Genomic DNA, 24,355 nt, shown 5'->3' with positions numbered 1-24,355 from the left:
GAATTAGTAACATGTTAAAAAGTATCCACTTTTGCCAATTATGTGAAGGCAAATGAGGAATATAACTTAAAATATCTGAACAAAAAAAAAAGAAGCATCACCATATTGCATTTGTCTTACTGAAGGTGGATTGTTCCAACCAAAATTTCTTGTTTTTAACCTTATTTTTAATATAATATAGCCAACAATTTAAATATATTTATACGCAAAGTAATCAAAACAGTGTTAATGGAAATATATAGTTGGGATGAACAGCAATGTAATTACTAAATAAGAATTATAAATAATAGTTAATTGATTAATAATTAAGAACAGCAATGTAATTAATAAATATTAAAGTGGTAATTACAACCTAAATCTTAAATTTTCAAGTGCTTTTAATATACTGTCACGGTTTCCTATACACTGCTCAGAACCAAAGCAAAGTCAGTGACTACAAATAATATAGACATAATATATACATAATATATTATGCTTTAATATATTGAAATAAATTTACAATAATAGGTAGATAGATAAGCTATCTTTAAATTATTTTGTTTTAAAAACACATTTAAAAAAAAATGTAATGGCCTTAAGTGGTCATTGCATTTAGAAAAAGTTAACATGTACAAAGCATGCAGAGTATCATTTGTTAGATTATAAACATTTTCAAGCAAAAATGAAAATAAATCTTAGTGCAATGCAAATACTTACCTACTGTACAATCCTCAGATACTTTAGAGGCATGACTAGTCTCTGAAACAATCTTGGAAGAATTTGATAGTCCATCATTAACAAGACAATCAGAGATTTCTCCATTAGTAGCTACTCCTAAATTGGGGACTATTCCATATTGCTGTGAATGCAAAACAAAGTATATTTATAACATTAAGTTCTATGTAAAATATGTTTGCAAAGACTGAAATCTGGGATAATGAAAGCACGTGAATGCACAGTATGAGACTAGTATGAATATAAGACAGATATAAGAAATAACTAGATAACAGTGCTAAAACTTTTGCAGCAGGAGGTGATCAGCAGGAGATTATGCTAGTGTCCTAAGTGAAAACAATTCATAACATAGCTTTGGGCTACAGAAATGACATGACCAATGGTTCCACTCCAGTAGCTAGAAATGTGCTTTTATCCAACGTTAATTGTTCCTAATTTTCAAATGTAGCTTCAAGAACAACATAGTGAGAGCATAGAATTAAATAAGAAAATAATGATGTGCCACTTGGCTAGTTTTTAAGAATCAGTTCATCAAACAATGCAACACCCAAGGAAGGCTTCTTTCTGGTACACAAAAATAAATTACTACTACTTACTACCACTACCTTTTATACTTTATACTTTTTGTTTGTTTGTTCATCATACCTTCAATTGTTCCTTCAGCAAAATCACCTCCTCTCTAAGATCATCTCGCTCACTTCTTAGGGAATCAAAGAAAACTTTCTGCCTTTCTAATGCCTAAGTATTTAAGGAACAAGCAGAAGATAAAGACAGTAAAATGAGAAAAGCAAGAACAAAAATAAAGATTAGGAAAGTTAGCAATAAGAATCAGCAGTTTTAGATCCACAAGTTAATAGATTTGCATGAAAGAAGAAAAGGAAGGTTTATATATAGAAATTTCCCTTAATAGATAATAATAGCTGGGTTTCATGTTTCAATTTCCATTAAAAATGGTTTCCCCAAATGCTCTGTCAGTAGCTTATCAAGGCAAGCCAGAGTTCTGTTTAAATTTCCTCACATTCTCTTTTTACGGCTATGGCTTTATGGTTTTCTCTAACAATACCACTCAGAATTGCAACAGAGAGCTCTTTCTTCCACTCTGATAGCCATTGAGTTCTATTACTACTACAGTTAGCCTACCAGTTATTGCAATTTAACTGAGAAGCATTATGTGTGATGCAAATGTAATGTGTTGAATATTAACAAAAATAATATTTAGTTCTGCTCTGAAGACTTTATGACCAAAGGTTTTTAAATTTGCAGTTCTGCTGTTTATACTAAGAAACATGCTAAACCTAGAATTCACTTTTAAGGACAAGTATTAACTATATTATTATAAAAGGAAACCATTCAAACTCTTTCTGCTGAAGGCTAAGTAACACAGTATGATCCAGTGACAGATCATGTGGAAGTGTTATTTGCTCAGATTACTTGCTCTTGAGGATGATGAAAAAAATTTGAGGAAGTCTGGTCTGCAGCTTAATAGTCCTAACTTGCTCAGCTACCAGTCATTTTGATAATAAATCTCTAAGAGAAGGATTTATTTTAATCACACAGTAGGAGTGAAATGGATCATTTTTTAGGATCATCATCCTAAAAAAAACCTCCCCCCCCCCGTTTAAAAAATGCTTGGGAATGTAACAGCTGACCAATTTCAGACACTTTTAAAAGATATTGTGCACACAATTCATTTTAGCATGCCTTGTTTGTCGATAACATGCATCAAAGGAATTCCTGAACTCTATTTCGAGATGGTCTCGAGAGCTGTGATGATCTATCCTTGCTGAAGGATAGATTTTCTCCTTGCTAGAGGGTAGAATTCTAAACATGCTGATAGGGAATGGAAAGACAGGTTTCCTTTGTTAATTCGCTTCACTGTAGGGTGGACCTAACTGGAAAGAAGGCAGAGGCAAAAACTTGGTCCTTCCCTGAAAGGAGGCAACCCCTCAGTCAGAGAACTTGACTTCAACTATAACAAAATTAACAGCTGAGATACAGTGAATGCATGAAAGAAACAGAAGGAATACAATCCCTAACTATCCAAGGAAGTATGGAAACACAAAATATGCACTATCTCCTCTAAGAAAAGAGACACTTCAAAGCAACATTTGTTTCTATAGTTGACCAGTAAAAATTCTGATAATGCACATTGCACCAGCTGATGCATACTTGTCTAAATTACAGCAGTGGATTAAAGTTGATGGATTCATCCAGCTTCTTCAAATAAGGCACTGACACATAGTGCTAACAGTATGGCTATCATTCACACTCAGTGAGAACAGATACATGAAGCTCCACACCATCTCTTGACCTACAGGCCAAGACAACATACCCATCAACCCAGGAAAACAGAGGCCATCCTGGGTCCAAATAATATTTTGAATCTTGAGACAGAAATTCTGCTGAAGAGGGTGCTCCCAAGAGGGAAACATCCACATGTTCACAAACCACAGATACAACAGTGAGCCCAATCTGGTGCTACCAGAATTGTCTGAGGGGAAAACCTGTAAAGAGGTTTTCTGGCATAGAAAAGTTAGTGATTTTTCCTCTTAGCTGCTGAAAACAGGTCAGGATTCTTAGCAACTTCTTGTTGACGCTATCTGTGAATAGGTCCACTTCCAGCAACTTTCTCTTGGTTACAATTTCTCAAAATACTTCAGAATTACGGAGCTAAGTCACCTGTAGACTGCTCAGCCAATATCCTTAAATATTCAAAGACCCCTTTATGAACTGTTCTGTGACAAAGGCTAAGAAGAAAAAAAGAAATAGGACTTCCATTCAAAGCATCTTTGACCAAGCTTCACCTCGATGACTGTCACACTATCTGGGCAAATGATCACATGGCCTCCTGCTATCAAAGCTGCAAACTAGTAGAGTCAAAGTGGCATTTCTCAGTTCCAACAGATAGGATGAGAAATCTGCATTTTAAATTACTTTCCTTGAACTGACTATTCTCTGAAATAAGCCCCTCATGCCAATAGCCTGCCATCCACAATGGACTGACTTCCTCATTGAATTCCGTTTGATAAGGTGACATGGGCACCTTATCAACATGGGAATGATTCAGTCACCTCTAGGGATGGAGAGAAGTGAGTCCATGAGGGCTATCATTTGGCCTCAAAAGCAAGAGAGAAAGATATTAGCAAAATCTACTTTCCAGTTAACACTAATCTGATAATACTCTGTAGCTTACAAAGCATTTTCAAAGAGGAATAATATTTGCTGAACCGTACTAAATTTCTGATACACAAAACCAGTCATAAGTGAATTCTAGAATTCCAACAGATTCACAAAATGTCACAGAAAGTCCTCAAAATCTGCCCCATGCCCCTGCAGATACTGAGACAGACTGATGAAAGGCATGGAGGTTAAGGATCCCTGAACTATTCCTGAAAGTTTGATCTCAGTATGAATGTTGAAATCCTCAAAAACCAAAAGCTTCAGAGTCTTCCAAGATCAGCTCATGAAGGGAAACTGCTGAGCAGTGGGGTGCACAGTATACCAACAGGGTCCTTGACCAACCAAATCCTTGGTCTATCACACTTTAGGCTTGGACAGGAAAATACAGTCTCCAGCAAGAGTCTCCAGCACCCATTCACCCATCCCACCTCTGTTCCAAGACAGAAAAATCTGGAACCTTGAGGAACTCTAAGTCCAGATGACATTACCCATCTCTCCAACTATCCTAGGCTTCAACCAATTTCAAAACAAGCAATAGTTCTCATAATCCAATCTCATCAAGCTACAAAAACATTAAAAAGAGCTACTCATTGCTGCTTCCCCCATGGGACTCTGTTCTGGCAGTCAACAATAGCAGAGACTAAAACAAAATTTCCCCACCCCCTTCATTCAGACAATTGCACTAATTTTCAGCTTACCTAGGACTCCCTCAAACTGACCAATGACTCTCACAAATTAGCCACTTCTTCCTCATACATATTCCAACAACAATATAACCCATGAGTCATTCCTGCCGCCACCTCTATAAAAATTAAGCACAGTAAATGGTCTACCGCTGTGATCCAAATGCCACTTCCTAGAAACATCTGTGCAGCCCTGCCCTCACCTCCACGTCTATCCACAAATCAGTCTCACAATCTTTATCCTTTCTCTGCAGACTTGCCATGATACCTTCCTTCTCCCTTAATGTCTGACTCTTCTTCTTCCTGACACATCTGTACACTGAACCCACATCGCTGCAAGGGAATTTTCAGAAATCACACCAAACTCCATACAGCCTACTTCTTCAGGGGAGGGGGCAGCATTTCATCATACATCCAGCAACAGTTTTTTAAAAGTTTCTATAAAGTGTAACAATAATATTTTCTAATTGTTTAGCTCCAAGGCTAAGTTTGAGAATGTCCTATCAAGCATCACTACTGCCTTGAGGTCTTTTTAAAAATAAAAAATAATGTGAGAAATAGAACTTAAGAAATAAATACATAGTCTCATTGGAAGCTTTATTCAATTTTTATACTACTGTTTTGCTCTGCAAAATACTATGTTGTATTACGAAGCATCTTCATTAACTTTTTTTTGCAAACCCACATAAATGCAAACCCACATTTAAAACTTCAGAAAGTATAGAATGATTTTCACTACATTTTATTTTAAATTTCCCCAGAGTTTCAGAATTTTTAGGTAATATGTATCTTTTATTTAGACCCCAAAAATAAAGTAATATCAACCTGCAAGAAATAAACTCTTATCTTTTCTGTAAAAACCCACCACTTAAACTCCATCATACCAGAGCTTCAAAGAAACTCCCCTCATGTATTTCCACTATTATGCTAGAACTTGTTTTGCAGTTATTAATAAAAAATCTAATGCTTTGCTTATTTTTTATTTTCTATTTTAAATATACTGTATAAGATGCAGTGTTTGCTTGATTTGTTTATGAGTTTGGTTTTTTGTCTTTGTTTCTTTTATTATCAGTGCTGTCTCTATAAAGACTACTGACACAAAATTCTGTACTCTACCACAAGACCACCACATGTGAAAGAATGTTCCTTTATCCTTACAAGGGGCAAACTATATTCCAGACCCATTTTTTTCTTCTACTATGCAGCTGTCTTGTTATATTAATTTTAGTTGACTCCTAATTATATGTACTTATTAATAAAAGCTGTAAGTGTTTTGAACAAGCTACTCGGATGTCTTTACTAGGGCTATCTATCTGGGCTATTAAAATCCAAGCAACTGGTAGATGGCACCAAGGAGAACAGCATGCATCTTCTTGCTGACATCTAGTGATCTTGTGGATTTTTGAAGCCCAGGTTTGGTAGCCCTAGTCTTTATTATATTGATTTGCTTATTAACAACATCTCCTAAAAATCAAATGTTTGTAATTCAGACATTACTTTAGAAATAAATTTTTTACTGATATAAAAAGCTGTTTTAGGGCTTATGTTGGAGGAGGAAGGTTTTTGTTTTTGACTTGCTTCCATTTTTGACTGAAAGATTCATTTCCTCATGCAAGAAGTTTAATCATTCCTCAGGAATTTCTATATTATACAAGGATGTACATATCACTGCATTTCTTTTCACAGGCATTTTGCAGCTACAATTGCACAGCTCGTAGCTTACTCTACCATTCTCCCTTATTTATTTACCACATTTTTAGACCACCACAATCTCAAAGGATTCTTGCCAGTTTACAAAATAGAATAAACAATAAACAATAAAATATTCAAATAAAAATATCTAAAAATAGTTTTAAAACAGAAGAAAATTAAATAACAAAGCCAAACTATAACCCGACCAAGATGGAATCATGCTCAAACACCCTCTCGAAGAGCTGTTTTCAGCTGCTTCCCAAAGGCAGGTAAGATGGGAAGCAACTGGATGTCCACTGGGAAGCCATGCCAAAGGACTGATGCAGCCATGGAAAAGCAGTGCAGCCAAGCCTTGGCCCCCGTCACCACCTTAAAGTAGGGAGCCACTAGTACTTTCTCCCAGGTATTTTTTTTTCTTTTTGGTGCCTTCAAGTCAGTTTTTGACTCCTGGCAACTGCCTGGACAAGTCCCTGCAATTTTCTTGGCAAGGGTTTTCAGAAGTGGCTTGCCCTTGCCTGCTTCCCAGGGCTGAGAGTGAGTGATTGACCCAAGGTCACCCAGCTGGCTTCATGCCTAAGTCAGGACTAGAACTCACCATTTTCCAGTTTCTAAACTGGTGCCTAAACCACTCCACCAAACTGGCTCTCAAATAAAAGTGGCCAACCCAATTACATTGTCCCTGTGTGAAATACTATATTTTTCTTCTGAAATCTGTTCTAGGATGGGAATTCTCATCACCAAATTTACTTTGGTATCTATCTGCTTCGTATTATAAGGCTGCAAGAGTGGTTTCATTCTCAACTTATCCTTGGACTTAATCTAATGCATTTTAGAATCAAACTCAGTTGAAAACTTGGAGAATTGACTGTTCGTTTCAGTAAAGAATACAGATTGTGGCCTAAATATCCTGCAAGCCTGATGTTCTGTAGAAGTACAATAAAGTCTTCTGATCCTGACCCATTTTATTTCAGAATTCATAACTTTTTTCACTTAAAAGAGAGCACTGAAAAACTGAAAAAATTTAACATGGCTAAAAAAAATCCTACCCCTATCTTTTTTTCTTTCCACTCTATTGTCTCTTGAAGATCAGTTAGTTCCCTGACAAAACCCTCTTGTTTTTGTTGCAGTTGTCGGATTTCCTGAGATGCAAGATAAAAGAGGATAGAAAGCAGAGAAGATAGTTAATGAAAAGGAAAACATTCAAGGCTGCAACACTCACAAAGAACAATTAAACAAAAAGTTTAAAACGTCTACCTGTTCATTCAAATGAATGGATTTACTCTGAAATCCCAAAATATACAGCATCCCCAACAGATGGCCAAAAACAATACAACAGTGATAAACCATATATAATAATGACAAAAATAAACTAAAATAGCTATTGAACAGCTCTTTCCCTTTGGAACTCACTGTTTTGTAATGGAACAACCCTGAATTCTATGCCATCTTCTACATGACAGCCCTTCACGTACTTGAAGACAGCTATCACATCCCCTAAGAGTCTTCTCTTTTCGGGGCTAAATGTACCCAACATCTCAAACGATTCCTCCTAAGTTTTATGAGGATCCACCAAGAATAAACTATTTTAGCATTGTGCTGCAGCTATACCATAGAGATAAAACTATTTCCAAGACATTGTAGAGTGGCAAAGAAATTGGAATAAGCAGTCTAATCAACAATCATTGAATTGGTTAAATTGAACCACACCATCTTTTCAGCAAGAGGCAACCTTGCCCAAGTGGCTGGACTTGAGTACTGTGTCCTGTTCTGGATACCACCATTTAAAAAGAAATCAGAGGAATTAGAACAGATGCAAAAAATGGCACAAGGATGATCAGAGGACTAGTAAGTTGTATGAAGAGAGTTTAAAGAATCTGGGTGTGTTTAACTTTGAGAAAAGCCAACTGAGGGGCATGTCAGAGCACTCTTCAAATAGCCACAAGGATGTCACCCAGAAGAAATTAAGACTTATTTTTTATTGCTCCAGAATAACGTAAGAAATTTAAGTTACAGGAAAGGAGACCCTTGACTGAATGTTAGAAAAAAAATCCTAACAGGAAAACATTTCAACAGTGGAACCAAATACCCAGAAAAGTAGTGGTTTCTCTTTTGCTTTACAAGTTTAAATAGGCAGGAAAGAGCTACTTGCCAGGAAAGCTTTATTTTGGGTTCCAGCTCTGAGCAATTTGCTCATCTGATTCTACTATTTATATTTATATATGTATGTTTGTGTATGCTAGTACATATGTATGTTTGTGTATGCTAGTACACAAAAGTGCTATTACATTTATATATATATATAAATGTAATAGCACTTTTTTTAGTAAGTGAAGCTAGAAAGAAAATGATCTGCCCTCCACTGATCAGTATACAGCAGGGGCAGGCAATCTTTTCCACCCTAGGGTCAATTTTTTAAAAAAGGCCTGCAATGGGACAATGACTTCACTGGTGGGCAGTGCCAAAGATCAGCCTATTATTTTGGTGCAGTTTGGGAGAGTTTGGCAGTCAAAACTGATGTGTTCAGAGAGACTTGGAACATCCACTTTGACTTTTAAAATCACCAGGAGAAATCACCTTTTTTGTCACTGAATTTTAGTCATACAATCTCAGTGTACTCTGGATTCAAAGCTGCAGCTACTTGTGGGTTGTGAGCAAAATGTTACCAATCCTTATCTTCTGACATAATGACAAAAGCCTGTTATTTTGTTGTTTACTTACAGCAAGCAGTTCTTCTCTTTGTTTCAGAGCCTCTTTGACTTCCATGAATTGGAATTGCAATATAGCATGAGCATGTTTTTCCCTCTCAAAATCCTGTAAAATGAGTGTTTTATAATTAACTATTATTGTATCATTTCAGTACTCCAGATGCTTTGATTTAGTCATGTACATATTTCTTTTATTCAATCTATATGCTAAGTCACATATTTTTATTAGATCTCTATGTTAAGCCACTCATGAATTTATGCCACTATACATTCTGATCTTTAATGTGGTCTAGATATAATATTTTGTGTGGCTAGGTCACACTCATGGGATTTACCTGGATAAAACAGGTAAGTCAGTGGAAATGAATCAGCTTTATATTTAGTCAACAGCTCTGTCTAACTCACCACAAATGACTATAATATTCATTTAGGAAAAGAGTGTTTTAACAAATCCTGCCTAAAATCTAGGCCTTTCCCAGACAGTGTTTTCTTTTTCCATACAGCTGATAAAGACACTATAAGGACTTATTACTACTTACTTTGCTTTTCTCTTCAAACTGTCTCTTGGATTCTGCAAGCTGTTCTTCTAGTTCTAACAACGCATCCTGTAGGGCATCCACTTGATACATGAAATTCGTTTTCTCATTATCTAACTGAGCATTTGAAACCATCGCTTTCTTGTATTTTTCTTCAACTTCAGCCAAAGAGTCCTAAAGACAAAGAAAAACTCAAAGGGATATTTTCAATTTACTCATCAGATCCAACTGCTGTAAAATGTTTTCAGCCCATCTCTCTATTCTGAAAAGTCTTGCTGACAGTGATCTAAAGAGCAATCCTGCTAATTCCCATAGCTAAGAACCTAGAAGATGCCTTTCTTAAAGTTGATAAAAAGAGCTATTTTAGAACTTCACAGTGTCTTATAGATGACCTTTCACAGGCAGGAGAGAGAAGTATGCAATTTCTGGATTGCTATTTGTTTGAGATTACCACAGAAGTATCAGATAGGAAATGTCATGGAGCAAGCTGGCATTAAGATGAAACTGCACGCAAAACTTTTCTGAACAATTTCACACGTAATTAACTGAATCAGCAGTTGTATACTCACAAACTAATCATGCCAACTAAATTTCAATGATATGTTAACATAGTATTAGCTATTTAAAAGACAACATGATTGAACTGAGTGACTGAACTTAGTGAAGTATTAGCAACATTCTGTAACAAATGTTTTCATCTTTACCACCACAGAGAATGTGCTATTCTTTCAAAGAAAAGAAACTCCTCTGGCATACAAACACCAATATTTTTTAAAAGTATTTTTCACCTCATACTGCTCCCCATGTTATGGAAACTGCTTGATTTAAACATTCATTTTCAAAATATATACTTCATATTAAATATGTACTCCAAAGTAGCAAGGATGCAAAAGCAAAAATCTAATGATTGTTATGCTTTCTGACACTGTTAAGGTACTTTAGAGATTTATTGTATACTGCCCCAACTTGAGTAATTTGAGTTTACCAAGACATTGCAAGACATGCAACATAATCAAACAAGGCATGCGGGTTAAATTCAACCCAGAATGTTTTTCATAACTGGAATCCAAGTCAGTTAGTCCTGCACACCTATTCTTTAGTAAACTTGTACCTTCATTTCTTTCAATCCCTGCATGTATTTTCCTTCTACATTCTGAATTTGGTCCTTTAACTCATTGATATCCTGAAGAAAATTGCAAAATGTTATGACAAATAAAGCAATGGAAAACTGTGTAATAAAGAGGATGCCTTTACAAAACAAATATTCTATGCCTTTATTACTTTATTAGTCATTTACTATGATGAAATTTATATCCTAAACAATTTATTTTAAGCTAGGAAAGTATGATATGACTCTTCTCTGTTGTGTTCAGACCCTGCTTTTATATGGGACAGACCCCAAATTGTGATCAGATCTTACACTGGGAACCCAAACAAAGCCTATCAGCTTTCTTCTTCAACAAAGACCTTACCTTAATTTCTCTAATAGATGCTTCCGTATCAATTGAGATAGAGGTATCCCCGCTGCCTCGGCGAGAAAAGGTTCCACCTAGAGAGGCCAGTGTAGCTGCTGACAAGCTTGATGCTGTTCGGATTCCCTGCAATTATATATATTTAAAAGTGATGTTTACAAGACAGTTTATTATAAATCGTTAGTTATCCTTTTGAATCAAAATATAAATGGAATGATTCTGTATGTTTTAAAAAAGGGTATTTTCTTGTTTCCTCTTTTCTCCTCATGGACATTGAGTTTGAGATGATACTACTTGATTGGTTAAATTCGTTTCTCACAAGATGTGAATGGCAAAACTATTGTTTACACACTTCGTTCAAAATTATATTGTAAATCATTCCAAGTATAAGCCATTCTATTCTTCTAACACTTCTGTATCTTCTAACACTTCTGCACTACTTCTTTTACTCTTGGGGCATGGTAAACATACATATCCTTCAGCCAGAAACAAATAAAATATTCAATATAATGTGTTCCAAAATATACTGTCAGGGCTCACTCTTTCAACCAAATAGGTGGGAAAATGCCTCAAAACATTCCCACTGTTGAAGCAAGCAACACTATGTTATAAAATGTAACACAAAGCCAATAAAAAGGTGCGGTAGGCGTAGGAATGGTGGTTGAGTCCCCGCAGCGCTGAGAGCGTGAGCTGGAGTACTGGGGGGCTCACCACAACCCTGTGATTGGTGTCTGTTTGTGGTGTGATTGGATGGAGGGACCTTAACCAGGGTACCCAGAGGGCTGGGATTGCGGGGAGACAGAAATAGGAGCTCTGGGGGATTTAGGGCAGGTTGTTCTATTCAGGTGGTGACAGGGCGGGGGCGCCATGGAAGGAGTCAGAGGACTGGCCATCTTCAGGGAAGGTGCCCCCGATGTTTGGTACCAGTGGTGTGTTCCAGCCCTCTGTGCTCAGACCCAGGCCCTGACATGGCCCTGACAGCAGATCCATCAAGGCCCTGGCTTTTGACTGCGGCTTCTTAACACCAGGTTGGTTAACAACAAGGCCCCCCTGATATGTTATCTGATCATCAAGGAGGGGGCAGACCTGGCATATATTACTGAGACCTGGCTGGGCCCTGAAGGGGGGGTGCCCGGCCAGGTTCACAGTATGGCACCAGTCAAGACTCCAGGGCAGGGGAGGAGGGATGGCTGTTGTCATCTGGGAATCTCTAGTGGCCTTTAGGGGCACTGCTCCACAAGTGGCAGGTTGTGAGACCCTGTTTTCAACACTGGGCTCTCGAGAACAGTTGGGGTTGTTGCCACTGTACCAGGCTCCCTGCCGCATAGCGACCTCCCTGCCTGAGCGGCTGGAGGCCATCTCGGGGTTGGCAGTGGAGTTTCCCAGACTTATGGGTCTGAAGTACTTCAACCTGCCATCCCTGGGGCATGCCTCGGAGGTGGCTCTGGAGTTCATGGCCACCACAGTGGCCATGGGCCTGCCCCAGATTATTCGGGACCCAACTCAAGACAGTGGACACACTCCGGACCTGGTTTTCTTGTCAGAGCAGTGGCAATGTGATCTGAGGGGAGAGTTAGGTCTATCCTCCTTGTCATGGTCAGATCATGCCCTGGTGATCTAGAGATTTTCTTACACCACCCCCCTCCACAGGGAGGCAGGGCCCATTCGATTGGTCCACCCCCGATGACTGATGGACCCAATGGGGTTTCAGAGGGAGCTGGGGGTTATACCCGAGGATCTGCTGTACAGTCCAGTGGAGGCCCTGGCTGCTGCCTGGAAGAGGGAGGCAGCCGGGGCCTTGGACAAGATTTCACCTGTGCGACCTCTCTTGTCCGATGGAACCCGACCCTCACGTGGTTTATGGAGGAGTTGAGGGTTCTGAAGAGGATTAAGAGATGTCTAGAGAGCCGCTGGAGGAAGACAAGGCCCAAATCTGCCCCAACACAAGCTAGAGCAGCCATTAAGGCCTACATTGTGGCAATAAGAGCGGCGAAACGTCAATATTTCTTCACTCTTATTGCATCCACAGAATCCTGCCCGACGTCCCTGTTTAAGATCACTCAATCCCTTCTGGGGAAGGTGGGCCCAGTGACCCTCCTACAGGGCCATGCAGAGGAGTTTTCAGGGCATCTGGAGCTTAAAATTGCTCAGATCTGTTCCAAGTTGGATGCCAAATGTGAGGCACGGTCTGTGGAGATGCCTGGGGAATCTGGGAATGGTTTGACCCTGCTGGGCCCAAAAAAGAGGACAGGGTTCTCTGGACTGTAAATGCCACCATTTGTCAATTAGATCCCTGTCCCTCCTGGCTTGTGAAGGCAGCTTGGGAGGTGACGTGTGGGTGGGTCCGGGCAATGTTGAATTCATCCTTGGAGGAGGGAGTGTTTCCGGCTGCTTTTAGAGAGTTGCTGATGCACCCCCTCCTCAAGGAACCATCACTGGACCCCACCATGTTGGACAATTTTCGTCCAGTCTCCCACCTTCCCTTTTTAGGTGGTTGAGAAAGTGGTGGTGTTGCAACTCCAGAGGATCCTGGATGAAATGGATTATCTGGACCCTTTCCAGTCAGGTTTAAGGCCAGATATGGGACAGAAAGAGCTTTGGTCACACTTCTGGATGATCTCTGGGGGGAGCCGGATGGGGGCAGTGCATCTATGCTTGCTCTTCTTGATCTCTCAGTGGCTTTCGATACCATTAACCATGATATCCTTTTGGGTCAACTCAGGGAGTTGCGGGTGAATGGCACGGTTTTGCACTGGTTCACCTCCTTCTTCCAGGGCCAGCCCCAATCGGTGGTGATAGGGAGCGAGAGATCTGGCCAGTGACCCCTCCTCTGTGGGTTGCCACAGGGTTCGGTATACTCTCTGCTCTTCTTTAACATCTACATGAAACTGCTGGGTTAGATCATCCGTTGCTATGGGATGAGGTAACATCAATATGCTGATGATACCCAATTATACATCTCCATCCTGGGTGACTTGAGTGAAACTGTGGCCACCTTCTCTCGGAGGTTGTAGGGGTCTGGATGGGGAACAACAGGTTTCAACTGAACCCTGGAAAGACAGAGTGGCTGTGGGTTGGGGGCCCCTCAGTATCCAGGAAATTACCATTTTTGGTGCTGGATGGGGTTGCACTGCCCCAGACAGACCAGATGCGGAACCTGGATATTCTCCTGGACTTGCAGCTCCTGCTCGAAGAGCAGGTGGTAGCCGTGGCCAGGGGAGCCTTTGCCGAACTTCATGTTGTGCGCCAGCTACGCCCCTTCCTGGATCAGGAGTCCCTCCAGTTACTCATGCCCTGGTCATCCCCCACATAGACTACTGCAATGCGCTCTACATGGGGCTACCCTTGAAGAGCATCCCGAAGCTACAGGTGGTGCAGAATGTGGCCACGCGAGCACTTAGGAGCCCCAAAGACGGCCCATATAACACCTCTGCTGCACAATCTGCATTGAGTGCCAGTCTGCTTCTGGGTTCAGTTCAAGGTGTTGGTTATCACGCCTTTAAAACCCTACATGGCATGGGTCCAGGTTACCTGGGGAGCCGCCTCACCCCCATCACATCAACCAGTCCCACCCGGTCAGGCAGAGGGCACGTTACAGACCCTGTCCATGAGAGACTGTTGATTGGCAGGGTCCAGGAGGAGGACCTTCTCTGACATAGCTCCCCCACTTGGTAATAAGCTACCCCAGAGATAAGGCAAGCCCCCACTCTCCTGGTCTTCTGAAAGGGGCTCATATGTGGCTGTGCCACCTTGCTTGGGGTGGAAGCGGGGATAGTTCATTGTGGGGGTGGCTAGCACCTTGATGCGGCCCCAGGAAACTTTAACAAGATTGTGATCCTACCATCTTGGGTTTTAGATTTTATATTTTAGAGCTTTTACTACATTTGTATACTTATATTTTATAATGTATCTTTTTAATTGATATTTAATTTTTACTGTTTTAATTTCTCTGTAAACCGCCCAGACTCGTTTTCAAGATGGGCAGTGGAAAAAGTGTGATAAATAAAAGAAAAGAAAATGTAGCACAAAGCCAATAAAAATACCACAGCAGACTATTAATGGTATTATTAACAAATTCACCAAATCACATTTCTAAATCTTAGGTGGTATGTTTAGACATGATAATAAGCCAGGTTCACACTCACTGGCTCCCTTACACAGTAAACCTGCCTAGTCTAATCCTCCAACACAATGTGATGACTTCCTCTATCAGGAACAAGCCAAAGCAAAACAAAAAACAAAACAAAACAAAACACCCAATAGTTATTCAGGGTAGGAATATGCAAAACGTTCAAAGCTTGAAATATTTCAAGTCCAAAATGCCTGGTCCTAGTGTTCAGTACTGTTTTCCAAGAACTGTATTCCATTCCAATCCACTGGCTTTGATCCAAACTGAAATGGTGCTCTTTTGAACACTATTGTATTTTTATTTTTATTTTTTTTACCAGCATTGTGACTAAAACAGCAGCAACTAGTTTCATTTCTGATACTACTGGCTCAGACTAGGTGAGAGAGGAAGTGGGTAAGAGTTGAGAAGAAGCTGAAGTCATTTAAGCATCTATCAGAGGTAGATGCTGGTAGGTCGAAGCTGAATGAGGGAGCAAGCTTTTTCCCAATTTCCCATTGTTCCCTACAATGGAACATTCAAAATGTTTCACATTTTGTTGTATTCTGAACTCTTGCTGCATTCTGAATTTTGATGCAACCTGGAATACCGGCAACTTGGAATTACCACACCTACTACTACTTTTGTAGTCCTAAAGTGAAAATGAGGGAGCAAGAAGCTTATTTCAAGTCCCCATAGTTCCCTGTGGAGAAACACTCAAAATGTTTCAAGTTTTGTTCTATATGAAACATGGAATGTTTTAAATATTCAACCTTTGTTCAGTTAGAATGCACCCAGCTCAGAATGTTCCACGGAAAGATTTGGAATATGGCTGTTTTATCTCAAGCTCAAAATAATTATTTTTTCCTTTTCATGCCCAGACCATTTTTAAAGTTTGTTTATTTGTACTTTTCCACTGGCAGTCTCAGCCAGAAAAAGACTTTATGCCATATTGGGTCAAAGAAAGCCATGTTTTTAGCACAAGGGATGACTCAGCTGAATTCTGTGTTATCAGGATACTTTGGATTTGTAATTTAAAATAATACATGTTAATGTACACACACCCATACCACATATTATTTCTTACCTTCTCAAAGTCTTTTTCAGACCTTTCTTCAACCTAGAGTGAATGAGAAAAAAGAAATCTTAACTTGATGATAAAGTTGCAAGTCCACCAACAGCTTCACCTGAAAACATATTCAGAGTAACACCATTTACTTGCAAGTTTGAAATAAATCTACATGACCAACCAAAATAAGCAGCTATGCACTTGAATATTAGCAAGGTACTTCTATTATCATCTGCAGGATATCCTGCACAGGATATCCCATTTTTCCCTTCTTACCATTTCAAGAGTGGCAGAATAAACTGTTAATTAAACTAAGTTTTAAAAAGTTCCAAAAGCTGCAGCCAACATTTATAGAAGCTGAACTTTCCAAGAGGCACAGTTTTGATACATTTAAATGTCAGAGTAGTTGAAATCTCCAAAGTTACCATTGTGTCTGCTCATGTGACACAGAAAAGCCTCATCTACAGTACTGTGCAAAAGTTTTAGGCAGGTGTGAAAAAATGCTGTGAAGTAAGAATGCTTTCAAAAATACATGTTTTAATTGTTTATCTTTATCAATTTACTAAATGCAAAGTGAGAGAACAGAAGAGAAATCCAAATCAAATCAATATTTGGTGTGACCACCCTTTGCCTTCAGAACAGCATCAGTTCTTCTAGGTACACTTGCACATAGTTTTTGAAGGAACTCGGCAGGTAGTTTGTTCCAAACATCTTGGAGAACTAACCACAGATCTCCTGTGGATGTCGGCTGCCTCAAATCCTTCTGTCTCTTCCCGTAATCCCAGACAGACTCAATGATGTTGAGATCAGGGCTCTGTGAGGGCCATACCGTCACTTCCAGGACTCCCTGTTCTTTACGCTGTAGATAGTTCTTAATGACACTGGCTGTATGTTTGGGTTGTTGTCCTGCTGCAGAATAAATTTGGGGCCAATCACACGCCTCCCTGATGGTATGGCAGGATGGATAAGTATCTGCCTGTATTTCTCAGCATTGAGGACACCATTGATCCTGACCAAATCTCCAACTCCATTTGCAGAAATGCAGCCCCAAACTTGCAAGGAACCTCCACCATGCTTCACTGTTGCCTGCAGACACTCGTTGTACCGCTCTCCAGCCCTTCGGCGAACAAACTGCCTCCTGCGACAGCCAAATATTTCAAATTTTGACTCACCAGTCCACAGCACCTGCTGCCATTTTTCTGCACCCCAGTTCCTATGTTTTCGTGCACAGTTGAGTCGCTTAGCCTTGTTTCCACGTCGGAGGTATGGCTTTTTGGGCACAATTCTCCCATGACGACCACTTCTGGCCAGACTTTTCCAGACAGCAGATGGGTGTACCTGGGTCCCCGCCAGTTCTGTGCTGATGGCACTGCTGGACATCTTCCAATGTCAAAGGGAAGTAAGCATGATGTGTCTTTCATCTGCTGCATTAAGTTTCCTTGGCCAACCACTGTGTCTATGGTCCTCAACATTGCCCATTTCTTTGTGCTTCTTCAAAAGAGCTTGAACAGCAGAGCTTGAAACCCCAGTCTGCTTTGAAATTTTTGCCTGGGAGAGACCTTGCTGATGCAGTATAACTACCCTGTGTCTCATTGCTGTGCTCAGTCTAGCCATGGTGTATGACCTGTGACATGAAACTATCTTCCACAACCTCACCTTAGTAGCAGAGTTTGGCTGTTCCTCACCCAGTTCTAAGCCTCCTCCAAAGCTGTTTCTGTTTCAGTTAATGACTGTGTTTCAAGCTACATATGAAATTGATGATCATTAGTGCCTGCTTGGTATAATTTGTTAATCATACCCCAGACTCTAATCCTACAAGATCCCTGACTTTGTGCAAGTGTACAAAGTGTGCAAGTGTAAGAATTGATGCTGTTTTGAAGGCAAAGTGTCCTGACAAGCAGGAACCACGCCGAGACAAGGAATGAGTCTCTAGTGTTTATTACTGCTACAGTAGACAGAAAATCCTACCAAACTGAAGAAGTGTGGGAAAACCCAGACAGATAAACCCCAAAAGTCAAGGCGGGTCTGTTCTGGTTCTCTTTGAATGACAGCTCAAACTCTCTCTACTACGCATACGTTTTCCCCCCTGGATAGGGGCCCCCTCCTGCTCACCATCAGTACCCATGACACACAGGGTAGTCACACCAAATATTGATTTGATTTAGATTTCTCTTCTGTTTGCTACTTTGCATTTTGTAAATTGATAAACATAAACAATTAAAATATATATTTTTGAAAGCATTCTTACTTTACAGCATTTTTTCACACGTGCCTAAAACTTTTGCATAATCCATTATCTTTAGCCTGTCCAGATAAGAGTGTCTGGGTGAGAATAAAGGGAGAGAAAAAGAAAAGTGATACTGTTGTAAGAATTTATTACAAACACTAACTTTTCTTTTTCTCCCTCTTTATTCTCACCCAGACACTCTCATGAGGCTTTCCATGCTTCGACTCATGAGTTTCTGAGCAGACAAATGTGCATTCTCTAAATATATTCATACACATACACACACACACCACATCCCCTCCTTTTAAGTCCACTTCCTTTGAATAAGTTATACCTTTCCAGGACTATACACTATACACAAATGACGTATGTCATCTCACCAGGTTTAATTAATGCTTATGACATCATATTTGGTCTCCTGTGTTAGGATTTCAAGTTCTCTCTCTACTTCCCATACCATACAGAAATCTCTGGGATCATGAATGGAACCCTCTACCTATCTATGTACTGTATATAGCAGAGCCCATGGCTGAGGAACCCAAATCCTTTTCAATGGTGCTGTCTATATAGGCAATTATTCTCTTTCAAGATCGTTTTCTCTTCTTAGACCATGACCCTCAAACTGAAAGGACTGAAGAAAAAACTACTTGGGCTCCCAGTTCCTTCATCTGCCTTCCCAAGGCCTCACGGTCTTTGAAGATCCATTCAAGGTCTTTTCTGGTAGAGCTGTGCATCCCCACATGAATCAGTAGATAAGGATAGCTATTGGTGAGTCTGAACAGTCTTGACAGCCTGTCTATCAAATACTAAATACAAGCATGTTGAAGACAACACACCTCACAAAATGTCGTATCACGTGTCTATACCACCATTTTGGTTATTTTCCAATATTATTCCAAATAAATGATATTTTTTTCAATTCAAAAGTCTAGGATTTTGCAGTGGAGAGAACATAGATTTACAATCCCTTGTAAACCTACTGAGCAAATTTTTATATATAAACTTTTCAATCCACACATTTGAATTGTTTCATTTCTTGCTCTTATAGCAGGAAGGTGTAAATTAGACAGAAAATTGTATCAAAAACTGATGTAAACACATATAGGGTGAACTGCAATGAAACAGATGACCACTTCCAGATCAAGGGTTGTGTTGTATAATGATACTATAGCTGCTGCCCCATGACCTTTTTTGGGGGAAAAGGGGGCTGTGATGTTGTATATTTTTAGATCTGAATCCTAAAAATCACTAGATAATTGAGAATATAACCAGCTGAATAGAAGCAGCATGCAGCTTATATGCTTAATATTAAGGAGACGTTAGCTAACATTGTACTGTGAGATTTGATTTAAAATTTATTTTAAATAAAATAGTTCTTTTTTAAGGTAGCAATATCTAAATAGCAATACACATGAAGAACGGAGTCTAAAATGACAATATTCATCCCTATCCAAGGAATGGTATACTGCTTTAGAGCAGCAGTGATCAATGTTGGACATTTAACAAGGCTGACAAGAGTAGATTGTCTGAAGCTACTGAGACCAAACCATGACTGCAAAAGAAGCTTCAGAACTCAAAGCATCCAAAGGTAAGGTTGCAGATTAAAAAGGCAGAAAGCGCTGTCAGGATAAAGCATCATATACTCTGGTGCTTTTTAGTGATCACTATTGAATGTTCCTTCAGCGAAGGATCGTTACCTTGTCGTGGTGCTGGAGCTTGAGCACCTCAATGATGCCATGAGCTAAACCCTGAACGGCCACCCAAGACGGGAAGGTCATGACAGAGAGGTCAGACTAAATGCGATCCCTGGGGAAGGTAATGGCAACCCACCCCAGTATTCTTGCCGTGAAAACTAAATGGATCAGTACAACCAGAGATATGTCGGTATACCATCGGAAGATGAGACCCCCAGGTCGGAAGATGGTCAAAATGCTACTGGGGAGGAACAGAGGATGAGTTCAACTAGCCCCAGACGTGATGACGCAGCTAGCTCAAAGCCAAAAGAACGGCTAGCGGCCGACGGTGCTGGTGGTGAACGGCGAACCCGATGTTCTAAGGATCAACACACCATTGGAACCTGGAATGTAAGATCTATGAGCCAGGGCAAATTGGACGTGGTTATTGGTGAGATGTCAAGATTAAAGATAGACATTTTGGGCATCAGTGAACTGAAATGGGCTGGAATGGGCCACTTCACATCAGATGACCACCAGATCTACTACTGTGGACAAGAGGACCACAGAAGAAATGGAGTAGCCTTCATAATTAATAGTAAAGTGGCTAAAGCAGTGCTTGGATACAATCCAAAAAACGATAGAATGAGCTCAATTCGAATTAAGGGCAAGCCATCTAACATCACAGTGATCCAAATATACACCCCAACCACAGATGCTGAAGAAGCTGAAGTAGAGCAGTTCTATGAGGATCTGCAGCACCTACTGGACAACACGCCTAAAAGAGATGTTATTTTCATCACGGGAGACTGGAATGCTAAGGTGGGCAGTCAAATGACACCTGGAATTACAGGTAAGCATGGCCTGGGAGAACAAAATGAAACAGGACATAGGCTGATAGAATTTTGCCAAGACAATTCACTCTGCATAACAAACACTCTCTTCCAGCAACCTAAGAGACGGCTTTATACATGGACTTCACCAGATGGACAACACCGAAACCAGATTGACTACATCCTTTGCAGCCAAAGGTGGCGCACATCTATACAGTCGGTAAAAACAAGACCTGGAGCTCACTGTAGTTCAGATCACGAACTTCTTATGGCACAATTTAGGATCAGACTAAAGAGATTAGGGAAGACCCACAGAGCAGCTAGATATGAGCTCACTAATATTCCTAAGGAATATGCAGTGGAGATGAAGAATAGATTTAAGGGACTGGACTTAGTAGATAGGGTCCTGGAAGAACTCTGGACAGAAGTTCGCAACATTGTTCAAGAGGCGGCAACAAAATACATCCCAAAGAAAGAGAAAACCAAGAAGGCAAAATGGCTGTCTGCTGAGACATTAGAAGTAGCCCAAGAAAGAAGGAAAGCAAAAGGCAACAGTGATGGGGGGAGATATGCCCAATTAAATGCAAAATTCCAGAGGTTAGCCAGAAGAGATAAGGAATTATTTTTAAACAAGCAATGCGCAGAAGTGAAAGAAGACAATAGAATAGGAAGGACAAGAGACCTCTTGCAGAAAATTAGAAACATTGGAGGTAAATTCCAGGCAAAAATGGGTATGATCAAAAACAAAGATGGCAAGGACCTAACAGAAGAAGAAGAGATCAAGAAAAGGTGGCAAGGATATACGGAAGACCTGTATAGGAAGGATAACAATATCAGGGATAGCTCTGACGGTGTGGTCAGTGAGCTGGAGCCAGACATCCTGAAGAGTAAGGTCGAATGGGCCTTAAGAAGCATTGCTAATAACAAGGCAGCAGGAGACAACGGCATCCCAGCTGAACTGTTCAAAATCTTGCGAGATGATGCTGTCAAGGTAATGGATGCTGTATGCCAGCAAATTTGGAAAACACTAGAATGGCCATCAGATTGGAAAAAATCAATTTATATCCCCATACCAAAAAAGGGAAACACTAAAGAATGTTCAAACTATCAAACAGTGGCACTCATTTCACATGCCAGTAAGGTAATGCTCAAGATCCTGCAAGGTAGACTTCAGCAATTCATGGAGCGAGAATTGCCAGATGTACAAGCTGGGTTTAGAAAAGGCAGAGGAACTCGGGACCAAATTGCCAATATCCACTGGATAATGGAAAAAGCCAGGGAGTTTCAGAAAAACATCTATTTCTGTTTTATTGACTATTCTAAAGCCTTTGACTGTGTGGACCATAACAAATTGTGGTAAGTTCTTAGCGGTATGGGGATACCAAGTCATCTTGTATGCCTCCTGAAGAATCTGTATAACGACCAAGTAGCAACAGTAAGAACAGACCACGGAACAATGGACTGGTTTAAGATTGGGAAAGGAGTACGGCAGGGCTGTATACTCTCACCCTACCTATTCAACTTGTACGCAGAACACATCATGCAACAAGCCTGGCTTGAGGAATCCAAGGCTGGAGTTAAAATCGCTGGAAGAAACATTAACAATCTCAGATATACAGATGATACCACTTTGATGGCTGAAAGCGAAGAGAAACTGAGGAGCCTTATGATGAAGGTGAAAGAAGAAAGTGCAAAAGCTGGCCTGCAGCTAAACCTCAAAAAAAAAACAAGATTATGGCCACCAGCTTGATTGATAACTGGCAAATAGAGGGAGAAAATGTAGAAGCAGTGAAAGACTTTGTATTTCTAGGTGCGAAGATTACTGCAGATGCTGACTGCAGTCAGGAAATCAGAAGACGCTTAATCCTTGGGAGAAGAGTAATGACAAATCTCGATAAAATAGTTAAGAGCAGAGACATCACACTGACAACAAAGGTCCGCACAGTTAAAGCAATGGTGTTCCCTGTAGTGACGTATGGCTGCGAGAGCTGGACCATAAGGAAGGCTGAGAGAAGGAAGATAGATGGTTTTGAACTGTTGTGTTGGAGGAAAATTCTGAGAGTGCCTTGGACTGCAAGATCAAACCAGTCCATCCTCCAGGAAATAAAGCCAGACTGCTCACTTGAGGGAATGATATTAAAGGCAAAACTGAAATACTTTGGCCACATAATGAGAAGACAGGGTACCCTGGTGAAGATGCTGATGCTAGGGAGAGTGGAAGGCAAAAGGAAGAGGGGCCGACCAACGGCAAGATGGATGGATGATATTCTAGAGGTGATGGACTCGTCCCTGGGGGAACTGGGGGTGTTGACGACCACAGGCACAGGCTTTACACTGAAATAAGATTGTGGAGATGGAACAACAATGGTATCAACTGGGGGGTCAGATAAGAGTAGCAGCTGAGGTCTTTTCAGCTGGATGGTGCCATGCATGGATGGTACCGTTCTTTTTCTTTTCCTTAGATCCATCAGCGTGGATGGAGTATTACATTAAGACCTTTGTCCCAAGGTCAGAAGTTCAGTATCAAGCAATTTGCTAAGAAGGAGGCAGTCTAAGCCTTTCTTCCATATTGTGATTTGAAGAGCTGTCCAGCATTCAAATCCAGTGTTACCAGTACTATTGCTACATCCTCAATTACTGTAGTTAAAACAAGTCACCAAATACCATAAATAAATAACTTTACTGTGGTCATTAACCAGCACAAGGTCACCAAATACTGTATCACTGATTATGTCTTTATATGTTGTATTTTTTAAAAATCTGGATCATTAAATGTAGTAAAGTATTTGAAGCATGTGTGAGCTGTCCAGTTTTAAAGGAGGACATGGATGAAACCCATGATCTGCAAATATTTAACAAGCCATAATTATCTGATGCAGTTTTTGCTGCTGAATCTCCAAGACTAAAAGGCTATTTCCAAAAGGGTGCCTGTTGTGGGATTATGTAAATTCATAAGATTTGATATGACACTGTAAAAATGCTTATGAATGTCTTCCTCCTATTAAAATGATTTTTAAAAGCATTTACTTTCAGTTTTCAGAGCTTCCTTTGCAAGAGTTGTTTACAGTTGAATAGCCACATTCCATTCTCTGCTTCCTCCTCCCTTTGCCCACTTGACAGAGAAACACCACGGCCTAAGTTACTTCAATGTGAACTCTTTTTCTACTGAAAAGGTTAGCAAGCTGTAATGTTGGTATAATATATGCACATATCTCTATTTTAAAATATTCTACCTTTTTGTTTAGAGATAAGTAGAGGCTAAACATATCAGCAAGCTTTACCTCTTCCAGACTGGTACTAATTTTCTCTCTGGGACTGGTAGAACCTTGTCTTCCCTGCTAACCTGGTCCACTTCGAAAGAGACTTCAGGCTCCCCTTGAGCTAACACATCTTCATTAGTATAACACTGTCCAGTCCATCTAATGTTCACCAGCCAACACTGCTCTTTACCAAAACCAACAACTCA

General features: G+C 40.1%; 1 protein-coding gene across 20 annotated transcripts in view; it reads right to left on the bottom strand.

The window, feature by feature from the left end:
• Window positions 1–24,355, bottom strand: part of LRRFIP1 (LRR binding FLII interacting protein 1) — a 98,259-nt gene that overhangs the window by 26,171 nt on the left and 47,733 nt on the right. For 15 of the 20 annotated variants that reach the window (XM_063317880.1, XM_063317878.1, XM_063317860.1 and 12 more), the window contains 8 exons: window positions 16,175–16,207; window positions 10,983–11,108; window positions 10,622–10,693; window positions 9,514–9,684; window positions 8,988–9,080; window positions 7,316–7,408; window positions 1,360–1,452; window positions 697–838 (listed from right to left, as the gene is read on the bottom strand). In XM_063317880.1, coding sequence (XP_063173950.1) covers window positions 697–838; window positions 1,360–1,452; window positions 7,316–7,408; window positions 8,988–9,080; window positions 9,514–9,684; window positions 10,622–10,693; window positions 10,983–11,108; window positions 16,175–16,207 — 823 coding nt within the window. The remainder of the gene's footprint in view (window positions 1–696; window positions 839–1,359; window positions 1,453–7,315; window positions 7,409–8,987; window positions 9,081–9,513; window positions 9,685–10,621; window positions 10,694–10,982; window positions 11,109–16,174; window positions 16,208–24,355) is intronic. The other 5 variants (XM_063317881.1, XM_063317865.1, XM_063317873.1 and 2 more) reach the window with 2 other exon arrangements.

Source organism: Candoia aspera, chromosome 1 (genome assembly GCF_035149785.1).
Source record: "Candoia aspera isolate rCanAsp1 chromosome 1, rCanAsp1.hap2, whole genome shotgun sequence".
In the NCBI taxonomy this organism is placed as follows: Eukaryota; Metazoa; Chordata; class Lepidosauria; order Squamata; family Boidae; genus Candoia; species Candoia aspera.
This window is presented reverse-complemented; position numbering and strand designations above follow the sequence as displayed.